A 27,167-nucleotide genomic window follows, 5' to 3' on the forward strand; every position below is an offset into this window, starting at 1 on the left:
CCTTCTATATCCAACCCTTATCATCCACTTATTTCTTTATAAATTTAGAAGACTTTTATTCCCTTCTAAAAGTATACATTGTTCTCTCTTTAATCCAGATCTGCTATGAGTAGGGTTCCCTCTAAAAATCCCTCCCCCCTCCCTACCCCTTTAGCCTTTTATCTTTTTCTGAATTTAGAAGACTTTTATATCCTTCTAGATATATATGTATTGTTCCCTCTTTAACCCATTCCTGATAAGAGCAGGTTTCCAGAACTACCAGCCCTCCTCCCCCATCTAATTCTTCTGTGTCAGTTTTTCCTTTCACATCTCATTTGTATAAAACATTTACTCTTTTTACCTTTTCCTATACTGTATTACTTTTTAGAATCACATCATACTCAGCTCTACCCCAATCTTTCTTTCAAACTACCCAATTGCTAATTACAATTATATTTCCTCATATAAAAAGTTAACAGCCTGCCCTTATCAAGTCCCTTGTAATTAGTCTTTGATGTGTACCTTATATTTCTCTTGGATTTTGTATGTCAAAATTTCTATTAAGTTCAGGTCTTTTTGCACTAAAATCCTGAAAGTCTGGTAATTCATTGAATATCCATTTTTTTTTTTTTGGTTCAGGATTATGCTTAACTTTGCTGGGTATGGTATTTTCAGCCACAACCTCAGTTCTTTTGTTCTTCAATATATGGTGTTCCAAAACCTGTGGCCTTTTAGTGTAGCCACTGCTGGGTCTTGTGTGATTTTAATTGTGGCTCCACCATATTTGAATTGTTTTTTTCTTGTTTCTCATAATATTTTCTGCTTGAGCTGGGGGTTACAGAATTTAGCTATGATATTCCTGTAGGTTTTCCTCATAGGTTCTCTTCCAGGTGGGGATCAATGGATTTTTTTCTATTTCTACTTTCCTCTCTTGTTCTAACACTTCAGGAGAATTTTCTTTAATTATTTCTTATATTATTGTATCAAAACTTTTTTCTATCTTAGCTTTCAGGTAGTCTGATTATTCTTATGTTTTCTTTTCTTGATCTGTTCTCCAGATCAGTTGTTTTTTGTATGAGATGTTTCACATTCTTTTCTATTTTTTCTTTCTTTATATTTTGTTTTATTATTTCTTGGTCTCTTATAACTTTGCTAGCTTCCCCTTGCCCAAGTCTAATTTTCAAGGAGTCATTTTCGTCCTTAAGATTCTGGATAGGGGCAGTTAGGTGGCATAGTAGATAGAGTACTAGCCCTGGAGTCAGGAGGACCTGAGTTTAAAATCGGCCTCAAACATGTAATACTTCCCAGCTGTGTGACTCTGGGCAAGTCACTTAACCCCAACTGCCTCATTAAAAAAAAAAAAAAGATTCTGGATCTCCTTCAGTTGGTTAACTTTTTTTCCATAATCTTGTTTTTCTTGGATTGGTTTTTTTTTAAAGTTTTTCGTCAATCTCATTTGATTTTTAAAGTCTTTTTAAAGTTCTTCTATGAATTCTTTTTTGGCAGGTGACCATTTGAGGTTATTCTTTGGGGTAGGAGAGGCTTTTTTTGCTTCAATATTCTCCTTTGAAGACAAACCCCAGTCTTCTCTATTTCCATAGTAACTGTCTATGGTTGGGTTCTTTCTCCCTTGTGTGCTCATTAGAAAAAAAAAATTACAGCAACTTGTTCTAATCACATCTAATCCTGGGGAATGGGAGATGGTGCCTCTGGCCTTAAGCTCTCCTTCAGTTCTCCCCTCTGGCCTGGAACTGGAACCAAGAACTTCGCCCTCCACAAGAGTCCACAGCCAGTAGGGACCCTGTCCCACTGCTTCTGCCCTGACACATGCTGGTTCCTTTTCATCCAGGGTCACATCTCAGCAGCAAAGCTATATTGTCATATCAGCAGAGTTTCCCTCAATCTTCCTCTGCTCAGATGCCCAACTCCTCACACTGTCTGGGAGGTGAAAATTCCTGTGGCTGGGGCCAAAGCTCCTTCCCAACCCAACTCTCCCCAGGGCTCACTGCATGTTGTTTCAGTGGAACTAGCATGGAGGTGTTTATACTTCACAGAGACCAAACCTCAGCCCTAGGACTTTTCTTCCGTTCTCCCATTGTTCCAAAAGGACCACTGTTCTACCCCCAATCTTGTTTATTTTTACTACTTGGTGTTCACCCTGAGGTGCTATTTTGTCTTGTTTGTGGGGGAAATCCGGAGAGCTTGGAATTTTCTGACCTACTCTGCCATCTTCCCAGAATCCTCTCTCCTACTCACACTATTGGTTTTTTGTTTTGCTTTTGCGTTTGGTGAGGCCATAGGGGTTAAGTGACTTGCCCAGGGTCACAGAGCTAATAAATGTCAAGTGTCTGAGGGCGGATTTGAACTCAGATCCTCTTGACTCGAAGGCTGGAGCTCTATCCACTGCACCACCTAGCTGCCCTCCCCCATTCATACTTTTTAACAGGGTTTTGTTTTTCTTTCTTTTTGTTTCTTCAAATTTTGGGAGAAGGTAAGAGAAAGAAAGAGGTAACCTCCACTACCACCACCACCCCCCAAAAGAAAGAGGAAAAAAAAGAGGAGCATTGAAGTATTTTTTAAATATACAGAAAAGAACGTAAGGAAGGCCAACAAGTAACAGACAAATAGCATAGCTTTGAAAGTTACATGTCAAATTTATTATATACTTAAAAGGAAAAGCAAGTTCTATGCAATAGATAGTTCTGTGTACGATCTTTTTCTGTTGTACTTTAAATTCAGAAATGCTCATTTTAATTTGTTGTTTAGAATTTCAGAACTGAAAAAATAAAAACAAAAATGCAAGCAGCTTTTAAGACATGGAATCGAACAGAAAGTTAATTATTGCTAGAGGAACTTCCTAGATATGTCTTTCAGCAAGGAGGAAAAAAAAGCAGCAGCCATATTCTCCTGAAGAGATGAAAATTTGCATTTCTCCAAGGTAACTGCCTCCAGTTAAAGTTGTCACTATTTCACAAAAACTACTGTCAATAAATCTTAAAAGAGTCAAGTGTTTAAAAAAAAAAATAAAGCCAAACCTTAAGGTAGGAAATAAGTCACAAACATTGTGACATAACTATAGCCTAGAATTCCTGGGTCCTGGGAAAAGTGTACTGGTGTAGTGGGAAAGATCCTAGATTTAGAGTTAGAAGATCTGGGTTCAAATCCTGACACTGCCACAGACTACCTTTATAACCTTGAGAAAAGTCTTTCAACTTCTCTGTGGACAGTTTCCTCAACTCCAGAATGAGGAGGTTGGATTAAATGACCTTTAAATTCTGTCTCTTTCAGCTATAACTCTATGAATTACTGCTCAAATGGCTCTGTGAACTCACTCATCTAGGAATATAAGGCTTTAAACTACATTGACTAAAAACTTGGGAAAACCAGAAAGTATCCTGGCAACTAGCTAGATGGCGCAGTGGATAGAGTGCTGGGCCTGGAGTCAGAAAGACTTTACTTGCTGAGTTCAAATTTGGCCTCAGACACTTACTTACTAGCTGTGTTACCCCGGGCAAGTCACTTCACCCTGTTTGCCTCAGTTTTCTCCTCTGTAAAATGAGCTGGAGAAGGAAATGGCAAACTACTGCAGTATCTTTGCCAAGAAAACCCCAAATGGGGTCATGAAGAGTTGGACATGACTGAAAAACAACTAGCAATAACACCAAAAAGTCTAGCAGAAACTAGATATAGGCCAGTGTCTTGCACCTTACACCAACATAAGTTCCAAATGAGTGTTTTAGAAATAAAGGGTGACATTATAAGCAAATTAGAGGAGCATGGAAGAAATTACCTATTAGAACTATGTATAGAGGAATAGTCCATGACCAAACAAGAGAGAGAGAGATTCACAAGAGGTGAATAGACAATTTTGATTATACAAAATTAAAAAGATTTTGCACAAACAAAACCAATGCAGCTAAAGTTAAAAGAGAAGCAAGAAAGTAAGGAAAAAAGTATTTGCAGCAAGTTTCTCTGATAAGGTCTCATTTCTAAGCTACAAAGGGAATTAAGTCAAATTTATGACTCATTCTCCAATAAATAAATGGTTAAAGAGTATGACTCAAGCAGTTTGCGGAGGAAGAAAGCAAAGCTATCAACAGCCATAAGAAAAAATACTTTAAATCATTAACAGAGAAATGCAAATTTAAAAAACTCTGAGGTACTACCTCAAACTCAATTGGTAAAGCAGAGAAAAGGGGAAAATTACGAATTCTGGAAGGGCTATGGAAAAACAGGTACTTTAATTCACTGTTGATTGAGCTGTAAACTGGTCCAACCATTCTGAAAAGTAATTTGGAACTATGCCCAAAGAACTACTAGACTGTGCATATCCTTTGACCAGCAAAACTACTAGTAGGTCTGTACCCTAGAGATCAAAGAAAGGGGAAAAGGACCTATATATACAAAAATATTTATGCCAGCTCTTTTTGTGGTGGCAAAGAATTGAAAACTGAGGGGGTACCCATCCACTGGGGAATGGCTGAACAAATTATGATATGTAAATATGATAGAATACTATTGTGCTATAAGAAATGATGTGGGGGATGATTTCAGAAAAACCTAGGAAAACTTGTATAAACTGATGCAAAGTAAAATAAGCAGAACTAAGAAAACAATTTATACAATAACCACAATATTGTAAAGATAAATAACTTTGAAAGACAACTCTGATCAACACAATAACCAACCATAATTCCAAAGGTGATTGCTAGTTACCTTCAGATGGAGAACTGATGGACTCAGTGCACATTGAAGTATATTTTCTTTTCTTTCTTCTTTTTTTTTGTTTGTTTGGATATAGCTACTGTGGGAATTTGTTTTACTTGACTATACAGATTTGTAACAAGTTGTGTTTTTCTTGCCTTCTCAATGGGATGGAGAAGGGGAAAGAAAGATAGAAATGAAAGAAATCAGAACTGAAAATTAAATAAAATTGAATTTTAAAAAAATAAACTATAATAAATAAAGACTTTAATTTACATGTAAGGGTAGACCCTAGTCCCAATTAATCACTAAAAGCACATATATCTTGATTAAACCAATCAATTAATGAAAAGTCAAGTTAAAAAACATTAAGTGCCAATGTACTGGGCAAGTAAGAAACTCTGAGGATACAAAGAAAGACAGAAAATAGTCCTTGCTTTCAAGAAACTCACAGTCTAATGAAGAAGACAATATGCAAACAACTGTGTACAAAAAAGTTATATACAAAAATCAAGACTATTCCTGTTCTTCATAAATTTACTCCATAAGAACAGGGGCAGTCTTGATTTTTGTATTTTGCATTAGTTTTTCACATAGTAAGTGCTTAATAAGTGCTTTTGATTCACTTTCATTCATTCATTGACTCATTCATTTTTTTTTATTTTTAGGCAATTGGGGTTAAGGGACTTGCCCAGGGTCACACGGCTAGTAAGTGTCAAGTGTTTGGTCTGATTCCAGATTTGGACTCAGGTCCTCTGACTTCAAGGCTCCATCCACTGCACCACCTAGCTGCCCCCACTCACTCATTCTTTCAAAGCATAAAATTCAGCTTAGAATGACTTATCAACCAACAAAATAATCCACTATGACTTCAGAGGACAAGTGATGAAAAACGCTACCCACCTCCTGAAAGAGAAGTGACAGATTTTATATGCACACAGAGACATGCATTTCTGGATATGGCCAAAGTGAGCATTTGTTTTGCTTGAAGAGGTATATTTATTACAAGAGTTTTGTTCCTCTCCCCACCCCTCCAACCAAAGAATGGGAGGAGGTGGGGGCCCTCGGTGGGACAGAGAGAAAAATAAATGTTTGCTAACTGAAAAAATAAATAAATAAAAATAAAAATACCATGTTCTTTATGAGTTAGGCCCACAGCAAATATTTGTGGATTGATTGAGCAATGTGATAATCTTTTGTGAGCCTAAGGAAATATGAGCACTACTTTCAAGATTGGTCTAAGTTAAAATCAGAAATCCTGCGGCTTCACGTCCTATGAGAAAATACAGTGTGTTTCACATAACCACTGTTCTTACCCTCCAACACCATACACTGAAGTATGCAAACAGGTCAAATTCTGTTAAAACAAACACCATTACCCACGTCTCTAAATGGCACAGAGATTCTTAAGCCCCATTCAGTTGCTTACTTCAAGCAGTAGTTGATAAAATAAGAGTTCAAGACTGTAACATTTAGATATGTCATTAAAGTTCTTCATGTGGGCATTTTTATGTGATTACTTGGAATGGTATGAGTTCATCAAAATCACTACTTCCACTGCACCCTTTGGAGCGCTTCATAACCAGTTCTAAGCTTTATCTTCTGTCCAGCTCTTACCAAAAGTCGTCCATGAGCTCATCAATGCACTGGAGGCCTCCTCTTGGTTCTTTTCATTATCTCTGGGGTACCAATATAGTGTGCATGCTGCCCATCTTTTGTCTGTCTCCTGCAGTCATATGTATTCTGCATTAACTTTATTCCATTTTTATATGTATATTATCAGTAATGTGCTACCACCTGCTTACAGCCTCTCATTTATATTTATTCGTAGTTTTGACTCTGAGATCCTGGGATTCCATCATTCTTAGCTCTGTGACATCATGATGGTAGGGGATCTGGGTGGGGCCAAAATCAGGGTAGTTTTTGTTTAGTCATTTCTAACTCTTCATGAATTCATTTGGGACCGTGTTTCTTACAAGGAAACTGGAGTGGTTTGCCATTTCTTTCTCCAGCTCATTTTTACAGATGAAGAAACTGAGGTAAGCAGGGTTAAATGACTTGCCCAGAGTCACACAGCTACTGTGTCTGAGGCCAGATTTGAACTTGGGAAGGGAAGTCTTCCTGACTCCAGGCCCAGCACTCTATCCACTGCACCACCTAGCTGCTCAACATGGGGCCCAATTTCTTTTCCATCCACCACATTTGTCCAAATTGTATATATTGATGGACTAATTTGACAGGCTGTCATCTAGCTTCATGTCACAATCTGGGAAAACATAGATGTCTTCTATTTTGTTTTCCTACAGATGGGTAGACTAACTTTTTTTTTGTATTACTACAATTACACTGAGGATACTTTGTAGTCTTCCCTGGCTCAACATAATCAGTACTATCTTTTGTACATATATATGGTTATGAAGTAATGGAATGTTAGAGCCAGAAGTAATATAGATCTACCCTTTATTTTACAGAGGAAGAAACTCAGAAAGGTTAAGTGATTTGTCTAAGGTCAAAGTGTTCATTAGTGGAACAGTCAAGCACTATTCCACATGGTATGGTATTTATCTTTTGTGTGATATTTTATTTATCTCAGATTTCAGAGAAGAAAGGAACTGAGTGTATTGGCTGGAGCTGACTGGTGGCAAGGGGAATTTCTTCAAAGGAGAAAATGACTACTGGCAGGGGATGAGTCCAAGCCCTACCCTGGACTGGCAGGATTAGCAGGACATCCTCTTCGAGAATTAGAGGGCAGAACCAAGGTGAAATGTAACAATGCCTATTCAGCCACCCTGCCCAATAGAATTTATGACTCCCTCCTAGCTGATAGTAACAATAACTTATAAATTGCTGATTGTTTAAGGCTTGTCAATGCATGTTGTAAGACTTTTAGCATCTCTTTTGTGTATAGGAAATACCCATCCAATACCTGAAATAAGAATTTCAGAGTTGGAAGGGACTTCATTGGACATCTGGTTCAGCTCATAATTAAAAATGTGTATTACCTACCTGACAAAAGGAAAACCAGCCATTGCTAGAAGACGTCTTCTTCAGTGAAGGGAAACCTTTACCCCCAGAGGCAGCTTCATTTTACTTCTGGATAACTGTAATTGTTAGAGGAAGCTTTTCATTACATCAGATCAAAAGATGTCCCTTTGCAACTTCCCCTCAACTTCTGCCCTCTGGGCCAAACAGAACTTCTCCACGTGCCAACCTCTCCGGGTTTGAAGGAAATCATGTCCAGACTAAACTGTCCTCGTTCCTTCAAGCCAATTGTCATCTGGCATGGTCCATGGCAACCTAACTTTCCCCTCATCAATCCAGGCTATTTCCATGTAAACAATTATTATTAAGTGCCTATTTGCTTTAGGAAAGCAATTTAAAATTCCTTTTTGAAACCACAAATAGAAAATTTGAGCAGTTTTATAAATGTGACAGTGAAGTGCCACGTTGCAATATTTTTCCAAGGTCCGACTGAAAGAAAACATTGCTCAGACAGCCTTTGCAGTTCCTACTTTGTGCCCCGGATTGCTGGGCTTTTGGAGGGTGTTTAAAATCATCCAAAGCCATTTGTCAGGGAATCATTGGCACTTGTGAATATTCAAGCATATTCTGAGGTCATACAATTTCAAATACGTAAACAAAGAAATCTAACTAGAGAAAAGAGGAAAGACCAGAACATATGAACTGCTTGCAGTTCTGCAGCGATAATAATTGTATAAAGGGGGTTGGCCTCTTCCGCTTCCATTCAACCGGACAAAGCCTGTTAGTCTGGGGGATGCTTAATGACCCATCTGCTCAGTGGAGCTTCAGTCTTAATTCCCTGCTTAAACCTCGCCCGCCTGCCCTCACCACTGCGAACCGATTTCGTACAGCAGTTTGTGTTTTTGTTGTTTTTTTCCTACTTAGTGTGTGCTTTGTAATTATCCTTAGTTCATGCGTGTTGGCTTTTGTCCCCCAAGGCTAAAGTTAAAGCGCAGAAGTCACTGACAATCCGTCTTTTCCTAGGACAGATATTTAGTTATCTCCCTCTTAGCAGACACCGGACCCACTGTCCTCACCAGGGCCCCATTCCGAAGAGGAATGCAGGCTTGCCCAGCAGAGATGGGGCACTGGCGGAGCTGACTTAAGAGACACCTCTATGGGAAACTCCCCGCCTCGCCCCAACCTCTTAATCTCACTTTAAAGAAGGAAACTCGGGGGCTCAGCGTCGCGCCCAGTATATTCACTAGCTCCGGTTTTTTGCAGACTGGGCAGCCTCCAAGTACTCTCGGAGAGGCGTGCAGAGGTGGTCTCTTCCGAACATTATCTGTCCCAAGACCCTGACCCCAAATGCAGAGGCTCGAACAGGTGCAGAACCTCCTCCCCCCCTCCAAAGCAACAGTGCTCAATTCCATCCCAGCCTCCAGCTAGGAGAAAAGAGGCTGCTACCCGGCGATTGGCCAGGGGGGGCCCGCCCCCACGCGGGCTCAGACAGCGCCCACCGCCAGACCCCGCCCCAGCTCCCAGTAGAGCCCGGCGGGAGGATGTCTGGCTCCCGAGCCAAGAAAGGAGGAAGAGAGGGAGGGAGGGGGCGCTTCTCGGGCTCTGATTGGTCGAGGCCGCGCCGGCAGGGCGGGGCGTCCAGGCCAGAGGGGTGTGAAGGGGGCTGGCTGCTCTGCTAGTTGCATCATCCTCAGCCCTCGGCGGCCGCTTTGGGAAGCCCGGTGCGGTGCACGCCACTCTTCCAGTGCTCCAGCCCGTGCCCGGGGCCTCCTCGCCGGCCCAGCCTTGCCCGGTCTGCCCCGCACGTTCCTGCCCCGGCGCGCCCGCTAAGAAGGAAGAGGGCGAAGCTGCGTGGGCTCCCCGCTTCGCCGAACCCTTCTAACCCAGTCCTTTGGGGAAGCATCTACGGTCCTCTTTCCCAGCCGCGGTCCGGGATCGGCCCGGTAAAGTCACCCGGAGAACATGGAGAAGAGCAACGAGACCAACAGATACATTGAGGGCAAGGAACCGGCCCCGGTGCCGGGGGCGGCCGAGGGCGGCGCGCCAGGGCGGGCGCGGCGTTGCGGGGGCTTCCTGCGGCGCAACGCGCTGGTGCTGCTGACCGTGTCCGGGGTGCTGGCGGGCGCCGGGCTGGGCGCGGCGTTGCGGGGACTGGCGCTGAGCCCGGCGCAGGCCACCTACCTGGCCTTCCCCGGGGAGATGCTGCTCCGCATGCTGCGCATGGTCATCCTGCCTCTCGTGGTCTGCAGCCTGGTGTCGGGCGCGGCCAGCCTGGACGCCAGCTCCCTGGGCCGCCTGGGGGGCATTGCTGTCGCCTATTTCCTGCTGACCACGTTGGGCGCCTCGGCGCTGGCGGTCGCCCTGGCTTTCATCATCCGTCCGGGAGCCGGCGCCGGGGCCCTCCTGTCTAGCGACCTGGGGTTGGAGAGCTCAGAAACACCGCCTGTCACCAAGGAAACTGTAGATTCGTTTCTTGACCTGGTCAGGTAATCAGACTTCTTTTGGCCTTTCTTCCCATTACAGACACCCGCTTCCCCCCCCCCCCATTGGAAGACCCCGAGCCTACAGGCAGCTGAGTTTAAATTACCATTATTAGAAAGTTTCACATCTCCCCCACCTTGCCTCCACTTTACCTCCCCTCCTCATCCTAATTCTTCAGTTGGCTACAGTGACTTTTCAAAGATGCAAATTAAAAGTCACCAATCTATACATAATGTTAAACTATCTTTTGTAAATCTACACCTGGCAGGGCCTTTATCAACCAACAGAAAAGTGAAATTTCGATATCCTCCCATAAATCTTCTCAAATCCAGTTCTAACTGCTCTGTCCTTTCCCTGAAGAGGCTGACAAAGCTTCCCAGTTATACTGATGAAACAGGAGGGTGAGGATTGCTTTAGCTAAGATGAAATGCATGCTTTCCTGAGCCAAGATGTAAGAGGACGGAGGACTTGGGACCTTCTCTTGATTGTAATACCTTTTTGCCTTCCTAGGAACTGAAACAGTTTGCAGATACGTTCTGCAGAATTTGCACAGCCACCTTGTAAAGACTCAGGTTCTTTGCCTCGTTTTGGAATGGCCTTATGATTGGAGTCATAGAAGTTTACTCCCCAACAATTAAGGCTAGAGGCAGTGAAGGACCTTGTTTGTACACTGAGGTTGAATAATCTGGTACCTCCATTTCTTCATCTAGAAAATGAAATGAGTATGTGTTTTCCCACCTGATTCTTGGGGGTCGGAGAGAAAGAATATGTAAGTAGGTTGAAGGGACCGTAAGTATCCCAAGATACTGAAACTTTGAAGGTAGTGTGACAGCCTTGTGCAGTCCTTTGGGAGTATAAAAACAACTGAGTATATAGCATCTAGTAGGCAAAAATAATTAGTTAAATTAGGAAGCCAGCAGAGTCAACAAAAAGTATTTGTTGAGCACCTACTAGGTGCCTAAGTAATTGCTTTCAATCAGGAGAGAGTACTAATAACTTATTGGAGGGGAGCCCATAGGAGGGGCGAGGCAAGATACAGGGTTGGGGAACCTGTGGCCTAGGGCCTCATGTAGCCCTGTAGTGCGGCCCTTTGACCGAATCCAAACTTCACAGAACAAATCCCCTTAATAAAAGGATTTGTTCTGTAGAACTTGGACTCAGTCCAAAGGCCGAACCCGAGGACCTAGAAGGCCACATGTGGCCTCAAGGCTACAGGTTCTCTACCCCTGGGAAGATGAAGCAAAACTTCACGTAGAAGGAGGCCCCTGAGCTGTCCTTTGAAAGAAAGCTAGTGATTCTAGAAGATGAGAGGTTTTTCTAGGGTGGGGAAGACACTCACTCACTTGTGTAAAGACACAGAAAAGTCAGGAAATGTGTGTACCAGGCACTGTGGATGGCTCAGTTTGATTGGAACAGAGAAGGTACATGAGGGGAAGTAATAAGAAATGATGGGGGCAGCTAGGTGGTCCAGTGGATAGAGCACCAGCCCTGAAGTCAGGAGACCCTGAGTTCAGAACCGACCTCAGACCAAACATTTGACACTTACTAGCTGTGTGACCCTGGGCAAGTCACTTAACCCCAATTGCCTGGAAAAACAACAACAAAAAAACTACAAAGAAATGATGAAAGGTAGACAGCAGCCAGTTATGGAGGGTTCAGTTCCAGGCTAAGGATGTTATTCTAGAGGCACTAGGAGTCATTGAAGGTTTTTCAGTGGAGTTGGGGGTTACATGATCAAATCTGTGTTTTAAGACTTATCACTTTGACCGCTGTGTAGGGTATAGATTAGAGAGGGAGAAAGTGGAGGCAGGAAGGGCAATTCAGAGGCTGTTAATAAGGGGGCTATAGGGCCCTGAACTAGGGTGATTTCTCTTTCCTCCTTTATCCTGGATAAGCTCCCCCCCATCTAAAAATGGGGGGGGGAGTGAGTGTTGTGTCCCTTCTGCCCATCACCATAAAGAGATATCCCTTTCCCAAGGCCCCAAATGAAAGTGTCTCAAAAGGTTTATCTGAGAGTATTATTTAGGTTTCTCTTGCCCCTGGGACATTTTGTCCTGGTTGGGAAACTAGTCACTGTGGGTTTGAGAGAATGATGTTCATTCATGTCTCACTCTTTGTGACCCCTTTTGAGGTTTTCTTGGCAAAGATACTGGAGTGATAGGCCATTTCCTTCTCATTTTACAGGTGAGGAAACTGAGACACAGGGTTAAGTGACTTGCCCAGGGTCACACAGCTAGTAAGTGTTTGAGGCTGGATTTGAACTTCCTGATTCTAAGCTCAGTGCTCTATCCACCTAGCCACCCTGGCTACTGGATTTGAAACACCCACAAATAAAAGGTTATGCAGGCCTTGAGTGGAAAGCAGAGGTAGCTGTCTTCACTCATCTCAACACATCGACCAGATTTTAGGAATTGAGAAACCTCTGAAACTCTTAGGTGTGGAGTGAAACAAATAGGGATTTATAGATGACATGCAGTAATAATTCATATTCATATAGTGCTTGGATAGGTAACAGGCAGATCTATATTAAGTTCTGGAACTGTTGGCTATCATTGATCTCAGGTAATGAGAGTGACAGTAGATTTCCTTCCTCTTCAATATGCCAGGTAATCAAAGTGGAGGTCTAGTGACTTCCCAGGTTGAGCTTACTACAAAATTAGGGGTGTCTCACTGTTACAGCAGAGGCTAGGAAGGGGTGTCAAAACCCTCTATGTTGCAGCAACATCAGCTGTGGGGTAAAGGGCTTATTTTTATACCTTGATCTCACTCGATTGTGGTTCAATGGCTTTAAATGTTAGGTTTTTAAGCCCCAGTTCACTTTAGCCAGTTTCTATGCAGGTGCAGCTTTAAAATAATGGGTTTGTTCAAATCTAGCTATCAGTGGGCCTAGGAATTCTTGCCCAGAATGTGCATGTTGTAAAATGATCCTGACTTTTGCAAGGGATTCACAGGGACTCATCATTCCAGAGCTAAAAGAGACCTCAGAAGCCGTTCTAGTCTGACTCCGTGTTTTACAGACGAGCGGACCTAGGGACCTACACATTAGAGGTGCAATTTGACCCCAAATCTTTTGACTCTTTCCACTGAACCACAGTGTTTATTTTCTGTTTTCATGGCTTTGCTTTAAAAAAGAAAAAGTTTATAGGGAGGAAGTGATTTAGGATTTGGGGAGCTAGGTAGCGAAGTGGATAGAACCCACCCTGGGCTTGGAGTCAGGTTTGTCTTCCTGAGTTCAAATCCAGCCTCAGACGCTTACTGTCTGTGTGATCCTGGGCAAGTCACTTAACTCTATTTGCCTGAGTTCCCTCATCTATAAAATGAGCTGAAGAAGGAAATGGCAAACCACTCCAGTATTTTCCCCCCCCAAAAAAAACCCAAATGGGGTTATGCCAAGAATTGGACACAGCTGAAACCATTGGACAGCAAAAACAATTTAGGATTGAGCATAAATACTTTAGAACCACGTGAGAGAGGAGCCCGTGGAGTCTGCAGCATCAATTTCCTTTCCTCAGGTTCGTTGAGTTAATTAACACCTTTCTTTTTCAAAACCACTTTCACATGTGTGACCTTTCATCTCACAGCCTTCCTGTGATGCAGGTAGGGCAGGTGGAGGCATCCCATTTTATTGTTGAACAAATGGAGCTAGAGAGATTAAGGGGTTTGGCTGTGGTTGCCCAGCCAAGACTAAAGACCAGGTTTCTCACTCTTAGTTTGGTGGTCCCTCTACTAAACTATGCTGCCCTGGTTGGTCATATAGTCACAGAGGTCAAAGTCGTGAGGGTAAATAAAGATGGAAGGGGAGGAGGGGAGAACATCCTAGGCATATGAGACAGCCTATACAAAGACCTGGAGGTGGGAGGTTGAGTAGCATAAGGGAATACTTATTCTAACATATATTGAGGGAATAACGTTTGGCGTGGTCTGGTGTGGAACTGGCAAGTAAGCAGCTTTGGTTGGAAGAGTATGGGAAGGGGGAAAATCATCTCCACTTGGTTTTGAGCTTTTTAATTGTCTTTTTCTCCAATCTACCTGAGCTTTTTTATTGTTTATTTGTTGATTCAATCTACCTGAGATTTTTTATTGTCTTATCTGTTGCTACAGTCTAAGATGTATGTGTGTTTTATATTGATGGAGCAAATTGACATATCTGTCTCTGTCTGAGGTATATTTGTGCAGATATTATATTTAATCGTTACAGGGGTTAGACGTGTGGTTTCATTGATACAAGGGACTCCTGGAAGAGGAAACCCTTCCGGTGTGAGTCAGCCCCTTCTCTTTGATTTATAATCTTAGAGATTTGTTTGGAACACTGAAAAGATAAGTAAGTGACTTGCCCAGGTCCCCAGAACCACTATGTGATAAAGCTTCCAGGGGTGGGGAACCTGCGGCCTTGAGGCCACAGGTCCTTGGGTGTGGCCTTTTGACTGAGTCCAAGTTTTACAGAACAAATCCTTTTATGAAGGGGATTTGTTCCGGGAAGTTTGGATTCCATCATAGGGCTGCACTTGAGGACCTAGAGGGCCACATGTGGCCTCGAGGCCATAGATTCCCCACCCCTGCTTAGACTCAAACCCAGGTGTTCCAGGCTTTGAGGCCAGCTCTTTATCCAAGATGCTGCCTCCTCTGTTTACTTAGGATCACAATTCAAATACTGCTGTCAGACCAAAGCAAAGTAGTTGACAAGAAAAAAAGAAAAAGCGTTGAGTTGTGAGCCACGTGGAAATGTTTTCCTAAAACTCAATATTCTACGAGTAAATATTCATTAAAAAAATGTTGTAATGCATGACTAGTTTTTATGTGATTTTAGACATATCCTCTGACAATTTAGGAATCATGGGCTTCCTTGCCAAACTGTAGTCAGATGAGACAGGAGGTTGGGTAGAACAAAGATACTCAGCTACTTTTTTTAGATACAGTACATACAACCAAAACCTCACTTACCTGTCAGCCACATATCTTAGAACTCACCTGCAGATGGTAATGATGAGAATAATTGTATGCACTTACATAGCCCTTTATAGTTTATGAAGAAGGCAATGCAAGTATCATTTATCCCGTTTTATACAGCAGCCACAGTAAATGATAGTAAATCTCATACACAAAAGCATATGTATTTTTCCTTGCAGGAAAGTTACCCAGTTTCGTTCAGACCCTATTTAGGGGTCTACATAATTCTAACAAGTTATGTGACTTTCCAGTGCAGAGCCCTGTGGGATAGGGTTTGGACACCCAAGGACTTAAAGGTGGCCGTGGAAAAGTAACAGCAAGTTATAGCTAACAAACAGCAAGGGAAGAATTGGGGAAAAGAAATGATCAGACACAAGGACTCAAAGATCTTGAACTGTTTAGCATATTTTTGGGATCATCTGGTATATTAGGCAAATAGCTACCAAGGGGCATTGTCATAGTTATGCATAGCATAGGCCAAGAATTAATGTTCCACAATGATGACCCTGAGTCATCAAGAAAAGGATAAATCACATTCTGAATGCCCAGTTTAAGGCAGGCAGGGAAAGATAACCTGTTTTTGAGAGATTTTCAGCCAAAAAAATAGTTAATTTTTTTTTTGAAATTGTTTTGTTACGTACACAGGTAAGCTTTAGTTACTTGGATTGAATCCTCAGAAATTATAAATGGGACACCATCATAGGAATATTTTGTTTTGATTGTTTAAGTAGGATTAAAAATGAGAGGAAATGAAATTGAAAAAGACAAGGAGCTCTGGTCCAGGGAATGGAATGGGTTTGAGGTGGGGAGGAAGACTAGCAAACAGCAGCTGAAACTGATCGGCCCATGAGTGAGTCATTAACCATGGGGGTGGAGCAGGAATAGTTTGCTTGGAAAACAAGAATGAAGTTTGAACAAATTGTTTAAAAATGATAAAGTGAAGAGATCTTCACAATCTCTTCCTTTGACATCCAGGCTTTTTCCTCTACCTTAAAAGTTTACAGGCACCAAGGTGGATAAACCTGGTCAAGTAGACAGTATTTTTCTGGGCTTAACTTTTACTCATTCGGAAAATGGGGGGGATTGGTCCAAGATCTTTAAGGCCCTTTCCAATGCTGAGATGCTGAGTGATTCTGGTAGATGTGGGATCATTCCTGCTTCTGAACTTTGTCTGTCTGACCTGTGTTCATTGTGTCAACTTGGAAACAAGGAAACGTTCTTTTTTTTCAATTTTTTAACATTTTTATTTAAAGTTTCGAGTTCCAAATTCTATCCCTCCCTCCCCTCTCCCTTCCTTGAGACAATAAGCAATCAGATATAGGTTCTACATGTGCAATTATGTAAGACATAGGAAAGATTCTTTATTACCGTGCAGAGCCCACTCTTTATAAGAGTGTCTGGTAGGGATGGAAGGAGAGTTCTCCTCCTTCTGAGTAAACAGTGCAGTCTTGTAGTGTGTCAGTATTGGCTTCTAGTCTTGTTATGACACTTATTCCCTGACTTTTTCCTCTTCATCTCTCAGAAGTTTATAAACACTGAGGGCAACACTGCTGAATCATAACAGGAAGTGTCATCGATTCCCAGGCCCTCCGTTCATTCACAAGCTGTGTGTAAGGAGGGGAATGAGAGCTTAAAGAATGTAACTGAGACTTCCTAAGCAAAATGTAGATCACAAAGATGGCACCTGGAAAAAGTGACTTGGGAAGTTTTTCTTTTCTAAATATTGACCTTTCTGTATTTTTGTCTTTTATTACTGGAGGTAGAATCGGGCATAATTATTAAGTCTCAGAATGGCTGATTGAGACTTAAGGTGGTATAGGGTTTCTTGTCCTTAAAGAAACTTAAGAATATAGCTTGTTATTATTGTCATTGACTGTTCTACAGTGTAAATCTCCCACTAGGGAAAATATCCTGAAGATTTCAGGGGAGTGAGAGCCAGTCGTTTCCTAGGAAAGAAATAATATTATTATGATTTAATTGAAAGAGCAGTCAGTGAACTACAGAATAAATAACTGGACAAAAAATAAAGAGTGCTGGATTTAGAATCAGAAGACCCCAGGTTCCTGTGCTAACTCTATAATGTGCTGATTATTTTGAGCAAGTCCTTTAATATTTCTAGGCCTCAGTTGTTTCATCTATAAAATGGGAATAATACATGTACCATCTCCCTCAAAGGATTACTATAAGGAAATTGCATAAGTAGGTTTATGGCTCATCTGTCTGTCAGTCAGTAAACATGTATTAAGTGCCTACTATGCACCAGGCACTCTGTTAAGAGGTAGGGACACAAAACAGAAATGGAGCAGCCCCTACATTTAATAGGAAAGACATACACATATAAGTATAGACATATGTACAAAACAAATGCCTAAGGAATTTGGGGAGGCATCAGAATAGGTTTCATATAAAAAATGGCACCTGAATCGAGTCTTTGAGGAATCCATGTATCCTAAGAGGCAGAGGTGAGAGAGGAGAGTATTCTAGGCCTGGGAGACATCCAGGACTGGGGCAAAGAGATGAGAGCTGGGAGTGTTGGGTGTGTAGAATGGCAAGGAGAGCAGAATGGCCAAGCTAGGAGGTTCTCATCCAAACGTTCCACTTCCAGGAGGTAGGTTGTTGCCTTGGTAGGGCTGCCTTCTTCCTGGTCTGTGATTTGGAGCTTAAACTGAATTCTTAAATCATGGTATGATATTCTTGCAGACCCTTTGCTGCGGAGGAAAGGATCCCATAGTGGAAGGCATCACATCACAGTGGTCATCGAGGTAGTAGAGAAAAAGAATGATATAAACACTCGGTTGCCTCCCCCATAGCCAGGAACATTCCCCAGACTAAGACTTCTCCTAGCCCTTCTTCCATTCCAAGATGTGCAGAGAACTGGCACATTTTTTTTTTCTAACAATGGGCACTAAGGATAATAAGTATTTACATGTATTTCATACAGCACCATATCCTGTCCCAGGTCACCTTTGAAATTTTCAGTTAATTTAGTAAAGATCTTTTGAACATTAAAAAAAGATTTTTTTTTTGGCAAAGGAAAACAGCCTTGGAACATAAAAATATACCTTAGGAAAAGTTAAATAGTTGTACATTCCTGTCCTATGTAACAAGGAAATGGTTAGCTGAAGTACAGCAGGCCCCAGACAATGAGACGGCTTAAAACACCAAACAGCCACCGGACATAAAAGCTGAAAGTTTCGGAAGCCTTGAAACTGCTCTGTGGGCAGTTTGAACGAAGTGTGGCCCAAACTGTTTTTTAAAAAGTTAAACATCACGGCACCATTTTTGCTTCTTTTTTTTTTCCTCCCTTAAATCTCTTCTCTGGGCCTCTAGGGGCTACTTCTGGCTTTGCTGAGTTTCATCTAATTCTAGGTAGCTCTGGTTTTGTCATAATGGGCTATTGGACGTGTGCTCAGTGATTTTATCTGCTGTTCCTGGTTTTTTTTGTTTTGTTTTGTTTTTGAGGGTGAGGGCCAGCAGCGAAGAAGAGGTCTATTCTTCCATGCCTAAAGGGACTTCAAAGATCTTCTGATTTAATTCCCCCTACCCCCATTTTATAGATCAGGAAACTGAGGCTCAGAGAGGTTAGACTTACCCAAAGTCATATACTGGATGATCTAGATAAGGTTTCTTTAAACACTCATTTCAGGCTGAGTGTTATCATTATTTTTGTTCTGGACCTGTGAATTTGTCAGTATCTAGATTTCCTTCTACCCATACAGATCCCCAATTTGCCTGTCATTTAGGCTGAGAAAATTGCCCAGGGCAGTGAAAGATTAAGTCCCGTGGTCACACAGCTAGAATATCTCAGAGCCAGGCGGGATTTCTGACTCCACAGCAGTACTCTTTACCCACAGTGCCGTGCTGCTTATCACTTCGTGTGATGCTACTTGGTAATCGAGCATCAATGGTCAGCAATTCATATAAATGACTCTAGTTGGTATCCCTTTCACACAGGCGAACCAGTTATTTCTAGGGTCAGCTGGGGGGAGATCTGGGTCAGGGAGGGAGCTATTTTGAGTCCTTTAATGAAGACTTGTCCATAACTGAAGAGGACCCTTCTCCAGCATGGGGACCCCAAGGCCTGGGTGTTCTAGGATCCCTTAGGTAGGTGACAGATCCCAAGTCTTTGTTATCTACTGTGTTCTGGCTCCTGCCGGGTCTTAGGTCACATTTGGCTTAAGACTAACACTTAGCAAACTGTCTGGCACTTAGTAGGTGCTTGGTAATTGCTTTGACATGAATTAGGCAGGGCAGCCTGTTATCTTCTACGGTGGGCATAGCCCTCCTTCATCGAAGATATAGGACTTCCTGTTTCAGAAAGGAAGCAGGTGAGAGATCAAGGTAATAATAATAACAACTAGCATGTGTATAGCATTTTAAGATTTGCAAAATTTGCTTTACGTATGTTATCTCATTTGATTCTCGAACAATCCTATGAGTTAGGTGCTATTGTCCCTGTTTTACAGATGAGGAAGTTGAGCCTGACAGGTAAATCAATTTGCCCTGGATCACACAGCCAGCATCTGTACTTGGGTTTTCCTCCAAGTCCATTTCACCAGCCACTGAACCATGTAGGTGTAACCAGCACCTCCTTCCAGTAGGAAAGTGAGTGGGGTGAGGAAGGGGAGGGACCCACAAACTCTCATTTCATCTCTTTGCTCCCAGAGTCAGCCTTATATACAGGGGTATATAGAGAGGAATAAGCTCTGATGTTTTTGATGAAAGGCCCTCTGCTCTCCACAACTCACCTCCAGTTTCTCTGACTCTGCCAGAAATCTCAACAATTAGAAACTGATTTGGTTTGAGAAATAAGCATCCTCAGAGTAAGATTGAGGAGCTTTCAGGCATTCATTCATATCCTAAGTATGAATTAGATAAATCAGACTTTCTACACCAAGCTGAGGAGGTTGTAAGATTGGAAGTTTTCATGGGGATGGGGGGATGGGAGGGGGGAGATAGGAAGGAATAGCCGGGGGCAAAGGTAAAGGTAATGTTACAGCAGTACAGATGATCTCTGAAGTCTTTTCCAGCTCTAAATTCTGGGATTTTGGGATAGAGTAGCTGCAGAAGTAATTGAGGCAGCAAGGGGACAGAATTGGGGTAAATAGGGTCCTTGAGCCAAAGAAAAGAGATTGGTGCAGAAAGGGAGTTAAAAGAAGGTTCCCAGGATGGATCTACCAAAACCTATGGGCTCAAGGTTATGTGGTGCCTATAGAAGTACAGAGTGGTATTGCATATACTTTAGTGGGAGCTCCGGTGATGACATACCTTGGAGTAGGCATTTACTATGTGTTTCTTAATTGTCTGGTTGGTGGATTAACTCGACTCCCAAGAACGAGTCTCCCAGGTAGCAGAGCCACTAGACTTATTTGAGAACATCCAGAAGTCCAGGTGGCCCAAGCTGAAACCAGAAGGTTTTGTTCTGCATTTAACTACTTCTCTTTTTTCTCATTGGCATTCTTCATGTATCAACACACAAAATCAATCAAACATTTATTAAGTGCCTACTATATGCCAGATAAGAACAAGCTAGTAGTGCAGTAGATAGAGTGCCAGGCCTGAAGCCAGGAAGACTCATAATCTTGAGTTCAAATCTGCCCTAAGACACTTATTAGCTATGTGACCCTGGGCAAGTCGCTTAACCCTGTTCACCTCAGTTTCCTTATCTGTAAAATGAGGTGGGAGAGGAAATGGCAAACCATTCCAGCCAAGGAAACCCCACATGGGGTCACAAAGAGTTGTACACAACTGAAATGACTGAACAACACGTGCCAGATAGAGCTGTTGTTTGTCCTTTGTTCTGAAAGAGGACCATGACATCAGGAAGGTGATGCATAACTTGCAAGTGAATTAGAGTTAAGTGAGGGAGGGCTGTACTAAGTCACCAGCCTCACTTTCTCTGATGGAGTCATCTGGGTTCAATGGCAAGATATAGATCAGAACACTGTAGACGGCACCTGCCAGATGTAGCGCTAAAAGGCAGAGACACAGAAAAAGGCAAAAGATAGTCACTGCCCTCAAGGAGCTTACAATCTAATGGTGGAGACAATATACAAACACATATATACAAAACAAGCTATACACAGTAAAAATAGGAGATAATTAACAACATTAAGGCACTGGAATTAAGAGGGATTGGAGAAGGCTTCTTATAGAAGGTAGGATTTTAGTTGGGACTTAGAGGAAGCCAGGGAGGTCAGCAGTTGGGAGCAGAGGAGGAAGAACATTCCAGGCATGTATGGGGGCCATCCGGAGAGAATGCCCAGAGCTGAGCGATGGAGTGTCTTGTTCATGGAACAGCCAGGAGGCCAGTGTCATTGGATCGAAAATATGTGTTGGGAAGTAAGACAGAAGAAGACTAGAGAGCTAGGAGGAGGCTAGGCTATGAAGGGTTTTGAATGTCAAACAGAGCATTTTGTATTTGCTCCTAGAGATAATCAGAAACAACTAGAAATTATTGGGAGGGGGGGAGGGGGTGTGTGTGTATGTGACATGATCGTGCCTGTGCTTTAGAGAGGACCATAAAATAATGAAGATTCTCTAAGCTGCATACAACAATTAGTCTTATTTTATAGTCCCACATCATGGGTGGCACAAAGAGAGATAAACTCTGATCATTGAAACGTAAATTCTAAAGAAACAGCAGTGGTCTTCTATACTAAGTCTGTGTTACCAAGTACACCCATCATCAGTTAATTTCTGCAGGCAAGAGTGGTTCCCCATGGTCAGCTTATCTATTCGCAGGGTGTCAGACCTACTCAGAGACCTAAGAGGTCATTCAGTCTAAATTTCACATTTTATAGATGAGCAGATGACTCCTGGGAGATGAAGTAAGTTGCCTACGAATCAAAGCAAATACTGACTTATTTGGAATAAACTTAATTGGATGAATATTTGCCCTTTTCCCCTCTTCTTCTGTTTGCTGTTCTTTGCTGTCAGTGGTTGCCACTCCCTGGCTGTTTGTGATTCCTTAGAATGATTTAATGTACTTAACGTTTGATCTAGAACAAGGTTCTTAACCTTTTTTGTGGGCAGTCCGGTAAAGTCTCAGGCTGACCCCTCATCAGAATCATGTTTTTAAATGTATAAAATAAAATACATAGGATTACAAAAGAAAGGAAAAAATTATATTGAAATAATTATTAAAATATTTTTGAAACAATTTAATAGGCCCCAGGTTAAAAACCCCTAGCTAAAAGATGTCAATTAGCAGAATATAGGATGGCTTCACATTTCTCTAATAAATTATAATGCTTCCCATAACCAAATAATAATAGCTATTAAAGCTTAAAACTGTACTGAGACTTTTTTTTTGGAAGACCTAGTAAAGGTGTTTTAGTTGTGTTTAAAGAATATTGATGAACCCCTTGACCCAGCAATACAACTTCGATCCCCTCTGTATCCCAAAGAGATCATGAAAACGGGAAAAAGACCCATGTGTACAAAAATGTTTATAGCAGCTCTTTTTGTGGTGGCAAAGAATTGGAAATTGAGGGGATGCCCATCAATTAGGGAATGGGTGAACCGGTTGTGGTATATGAATGTAATGGAGTACTGTTGTGCTATAAGAAATGATGAGCAGGCAGACTTCAAAAAAACTTGGGAAGACTTACATGAACTGATGCAGAGTGAAATGAGCAGAACCAGGAGAACATTGTACACAGTAACTGCCACATTATGGGATAACTGACTTTGATAGACTTGGCTCTTCACAGCAACGCAAGAATCTAAGACAACTCCAAATTTGCTATCCACAAGATGGAAATTTCTGTCCACACTCAGAGAAAGAAATATGGAGTCTGAATGCAGATGGAAGCATACTATTTGCTCTCCTTTTCCTTTGTTGTTTTGTTTTATTGCTTCATTCTCATGATTCCTCCCATTAGTTCTAATTGTTCTTTACATCATGACTAATGGGAAAATATGCTTAACGTGAGTGTATATGTAGAGCCTATATCAGATTGTACACCATGGGGGAAGTGGCGGGGGGAGAAAATTTAAAGCTCAAAATCTTATGGAAGTGAATGTTGAAAACTAAAAATAAATAAATTAAAAAAAAAAAGAATATTGATGGATCAGAGCTCAAGTTCCACCCTTCCTTTGGGGGAACAGACAGAGGCTGTAGGGCTAGAGATGAGTCCCTGTCCTCTGGGGATTCTCACTGAAGACACCCAGAGTCAGAAAGGACTTTAGAGGCTCCATGTCCGGTCCAGTCCACACTTAAATACAAACCATTCTGCCATTCTAGTCAGCAAGTTTTTATTAGTAAATAGGCTGGGAACTGCACTAAGCACTGTGGATGCAGAAGCACAAGGTAACGTCTGTGCCCTCCAGAAGCTTACATTCTAAGAGAAGAGACACATGCTCGAGTGTGTGTGTGTGTGTGTGTGTGTGTGTGTGTGTGTGTGTGTGTGTGTGAGATATACGCCAAATGAATACGAAGTAGTTTTGAGAGGGAGGACACCCAGCTTGAGGGGGTCAAGAAGGGCTTAATGGACCTATAGTGAAGTCAACTGTAATTTGTAATGAGATAGCTGTAATTTGTTTTATTTGTTTTTTAAGTTAGTTAATTAGTTGGTTTTTAGTTTTCAGCATTTACTTTTATAATATTTTGAGTTCTACATTTTTTCTCCTCCCTCCCCTCCCCCCTCCCCAAGACAGCATGCAATCTGATATAAGCTACACATGTACAATCCTATTAAACATATTTCCACATTAGTCATGTTGTGAAAAAAGAATCAGACCAAAAGGGAAAAACCACGGGAAAGAAAAAACAAAAAAACACACACACAAAAAGAGAAAATAGTGTGCTTTGATTTGCTTTCAGGCTCCATAGTTCATCCTGAGTCATTTGGAATTGTCTTAGATCATTGTTAGATAGCTGTAATTCATTGGGAAGTTTTTTCCATAAGTACCTTCCACCCATTCCTCGTTCCTGTTCTGCCCTCTGGGGCCAGACTGAACAAGACTAACCCCCCTTCCACGACAGCTGTTTAGATACCTGAAGGCAGCCTCTGGAGGTGCACATACCCACTAGGGTTCGGTCCTCTCTAGGCTTACGTGTCTGCTTCACAACCCGGAGGGTGCTTGGGGTAAAGGGGCTGAGATGGTGTTTTATCAGATCCTGGGATGTCTTTCAGATGTGGTCAGCCCCGAATGGCGAGGCTGGTGTACCCAGATGTTTCTTTATGGTACAGACTGAGTTGTCAAAAAAACTCCCTGTCCGTCCTGGCCTAACACAAAGTCGCCCTGTCAAGCCTCAGCTCTTTGTCCTGACAGGCTTTGGACTCTGCCCACTTCTGTTTCTGTTTGTGCTTCGACTCTCCTTGTCTTTTCTTGTTTGCACTGTGACTGTCCTGGGAGAGCTGACCCTGCCAGCCTTTGAACCCCATTCTTGTGTGCTCCCGGAGATCCTGTTAATTCTCCTTCTTTATCTGACCCTGAGTAACTTCGGCCAGCGCTTATCTGCTGCTCTGCAAAGGAACTCGGCTCTGTTGTCTACACACCTGTGTTGGGGCTGTCCCCAAGTGAACAGAGTAGAACGACATTGGGCATGAACTGCCTTTGAAGCTGCCCTGTCCGTTTAAGGCCCAGTCTAGGCAATGAGCCAAACCACAGACTAACATGAGAACTAGTGGTCAAGCTTTGGCCCAGCCAACTATAGGAGACTCTCTGGAGTCCTTTAGTGGTAGAATCTCGTATTAAATATTACTTCAAGTAAGTGGGTGCGTTGCAAAGAAGGAGCAGGAGAGAATCATGCAGATCGCCCAGTGTAGTACTCGGGGACAGAGTGAACCTGTTGTGGGGGAGGGGAGGGAGAGAAATGAAGGGGGAGGATTATCTAATCTTGAATCCTATCAGGGACCCATTATCATCCTGATAGTGGTTCAGAATTCTCTGGGCGCTTCTGTCAGGAAAAGGAAAGTTTTCTCCAGCTGGCCCCACCAGGCTGGAGCATTCCATAAAGAGGGAGCCAGGACATAATGAGAGTCAGCTTCACCAGCCTGGAGCAGTCTGTCATGACATGGTTTCTTGCACCAGCCCAGGACATTCCACCAAGAGTCAGCCAAGACCTGATAACCTCCATGTGGTGCTGCTTCTGCCTACTTGCCCACATACACACAAAAGCCTAGAACATCCTGCCCTGAGATCTTCCTCACCTTCTCCCCTTCCCACCCCCCATTAGCCCAGGATATTACATCAAGAGTTAACCAGGTCCTAACAACCTCCATGAGATGCCCATCCTTCTAGTAAGCCTGCCGAATTCCACCATGAGGTGCCCTGATCACCAGCCCAAGACATTCCACTATGTGGGAGCCGCTGCTCAGCCTTCACCAGTGTAGAACATTCCACCATGGGGTGCCTACCCCTGTCCTACCATCATAGAACATTATGCCACGAGATAGCTCCTCTCTCCTCCCACTAGCCCAGGACATTCCACCACAAAGTGCCTACCCTTACCTTACCAAGCCAAGACATTCCATCAAGAGATAATTAGGACGTGATTTCCACAAGGCAGCCCCACCAACCCAGAGCATTCCACCAAGAGGTAGCCAGGACCTCCCCTGTACCATGACTACTCTGATGATCCAGATAGGGGAAGCTGGAGACTACAGGCTCCCTCATCCACCGCTCTCCAGCCTAGTGGCAAGTCCAGCGTTGCCATGTCCTATATCTCACCCTCCAGCCAACAAGGCCAGCCTCACACCACCAGCCCACCTTGTCCCTTGGCCTAGGTCTAGAACCTCTCCTCACCAAAATTAAGTCAACATGTACTGGGACCTGATAAGGAAACATGCTTGAATCAACCTGGCCTCAGCCCTCCACAGCCAATGAGGGACAGTCCTCATATTCCCAACATTAGGTCTGGTGACAGCCAGTCACCTGGATTGTCTCAGAGCCCTGACCCCTCTCTAGGGTGAGCAAGTCAAATCAACATCCAAGTACAAACTTTGTCCAGAATGGTCGCTCACAGAAGAAAGGCATGATCGTGTGTTAACCTTATGTACCCTTGCTCGCTAAATGAAAGCTGCCTACGTGGAAGCTCCTCCCTCTGCCACCTAATCTCCATCTGCTTCATCCATTATTTCTAAGCCCGCCCTTATCATGCTTTGTCCTGCTTTCCCTTTGTGCCTTCTGGAAGCCTTGTTCCATTGTTAATTCATTGCCTTTGATATTTAGCTCTCTACTCTTTTGTTCCTTGCAGTCCTAGAAACCTGGCTCTGTCCAGGTGACATTGGGGACCACCCCCTCCAGTGTTGGATGACCTTCCCTCATACTTAAGAAGCACTGAGCCAAGAGCAAAAACAGGCAAATTTCTTGGTCCCCTCTGCCATGTGCAGTCCCTTCTCCCTCCGCCATCAATCAGCAACCTCTTCTCCTTTGAGGTTCATTCCATCTAGATAATAATAATACTAATAACACAATCGTTATTACATAACATAATGATATATTTATTAGTATAAATATATATTTGTTCTACATAATAACTATATTTGTATTTAATACAAATGTATTTACATAATGATGGGTGCTTCATAAAGACTGATTTCAGTGTTTGTTGAAGATGCATTTTTAGGAAAGTCTCTGTTGTTCATTCAGTTCAGTTGTGTATAACTCGTCGTGACCCCATTTGGCGTTTTCTTAGCAGAAATACTGGAGTGGTTTGCTATTTCCTTCTCCAGCTCATTTTACAGATGAGGAAACTGAGGCAAACAGGGTTAAGTAACTTGCCCAGGATCACATTGCTATTAAGTGTCTGAGGCTAGATTTGAACTCAGGAAGATGAGTCTTCCTGACTCCAGGCCTGACGCTCTGTGCACTGAGCCATGAGCTAACCTAGGAGAGTCTCTGCTACCAGATATATTTCTACTTCTTTAGAATTCTGTAGACTATTCATCAACCCAGTATGCTTTTTTTTTCCCCCAACAGAAACCTGTTTCCATCTAACCTCGTGGTAGCTGCTTTCCGCACGGTAAGAATGCTTTTTTAAATGAAATACAAATTGTTAAAAACTTAAAAAAACAAAGAACTTGATACCTTGAAGGAAGCTGTGCAAAATTTTGCTGTGTTAT

At 42.6% G+C, this 27,167-nt stretch overlaps 1 protein-coding gene across 2 annotated transcripts in view; it reads left to right on the top strand.

The window, feature by feature from the left end:
- The window catches only part of SLC1A4 (solute carrier family 1 member 4), a 64,711-nt gene that overhangs the window by 17,482 nt on the left and 20,062 nt on the right, over positions 1-27,167 (top strand). Inside the window, exons 1-2 of one of the 2 annotated variants that reach the window (XM_020985435.2) lie at positions 9,349-10,151; positions 27,025-27,067. In XM_020985435.2, coding sequence (XP_020841094.1) covers positions 9,628-10,151; positions 27,025-27,067 — 567 coding nt within the window. In that variant the 5' untranslated portion in view covers positions 9,349-9,627. Of the gene's footprint in view, positions 1-9,348; positions 10,152-27,024; positions 27,068-27,167 lie in introns of those variants that run through there. The other variant, XM_020985437.2, reaches the window with a different exon arrangement.

Source organism: Phascolarctos cinereus, unplaced genomic scaffold (assembly GCF_003287225.1).
Source record: "Phascolarctos cinereus isolate Bilbo 61053 unplaced genomic scaffold, phaCin_HiC Scaffold_2;HRSCAF=192, whole genome shotgun sequence".
Lineage (NCBI taxonomy): Eukaryota > Metazoa > Chordata > Mammalia > Diprotodontia > Phascolarctidae > Phascolarctos > Phascolarctos cinereus.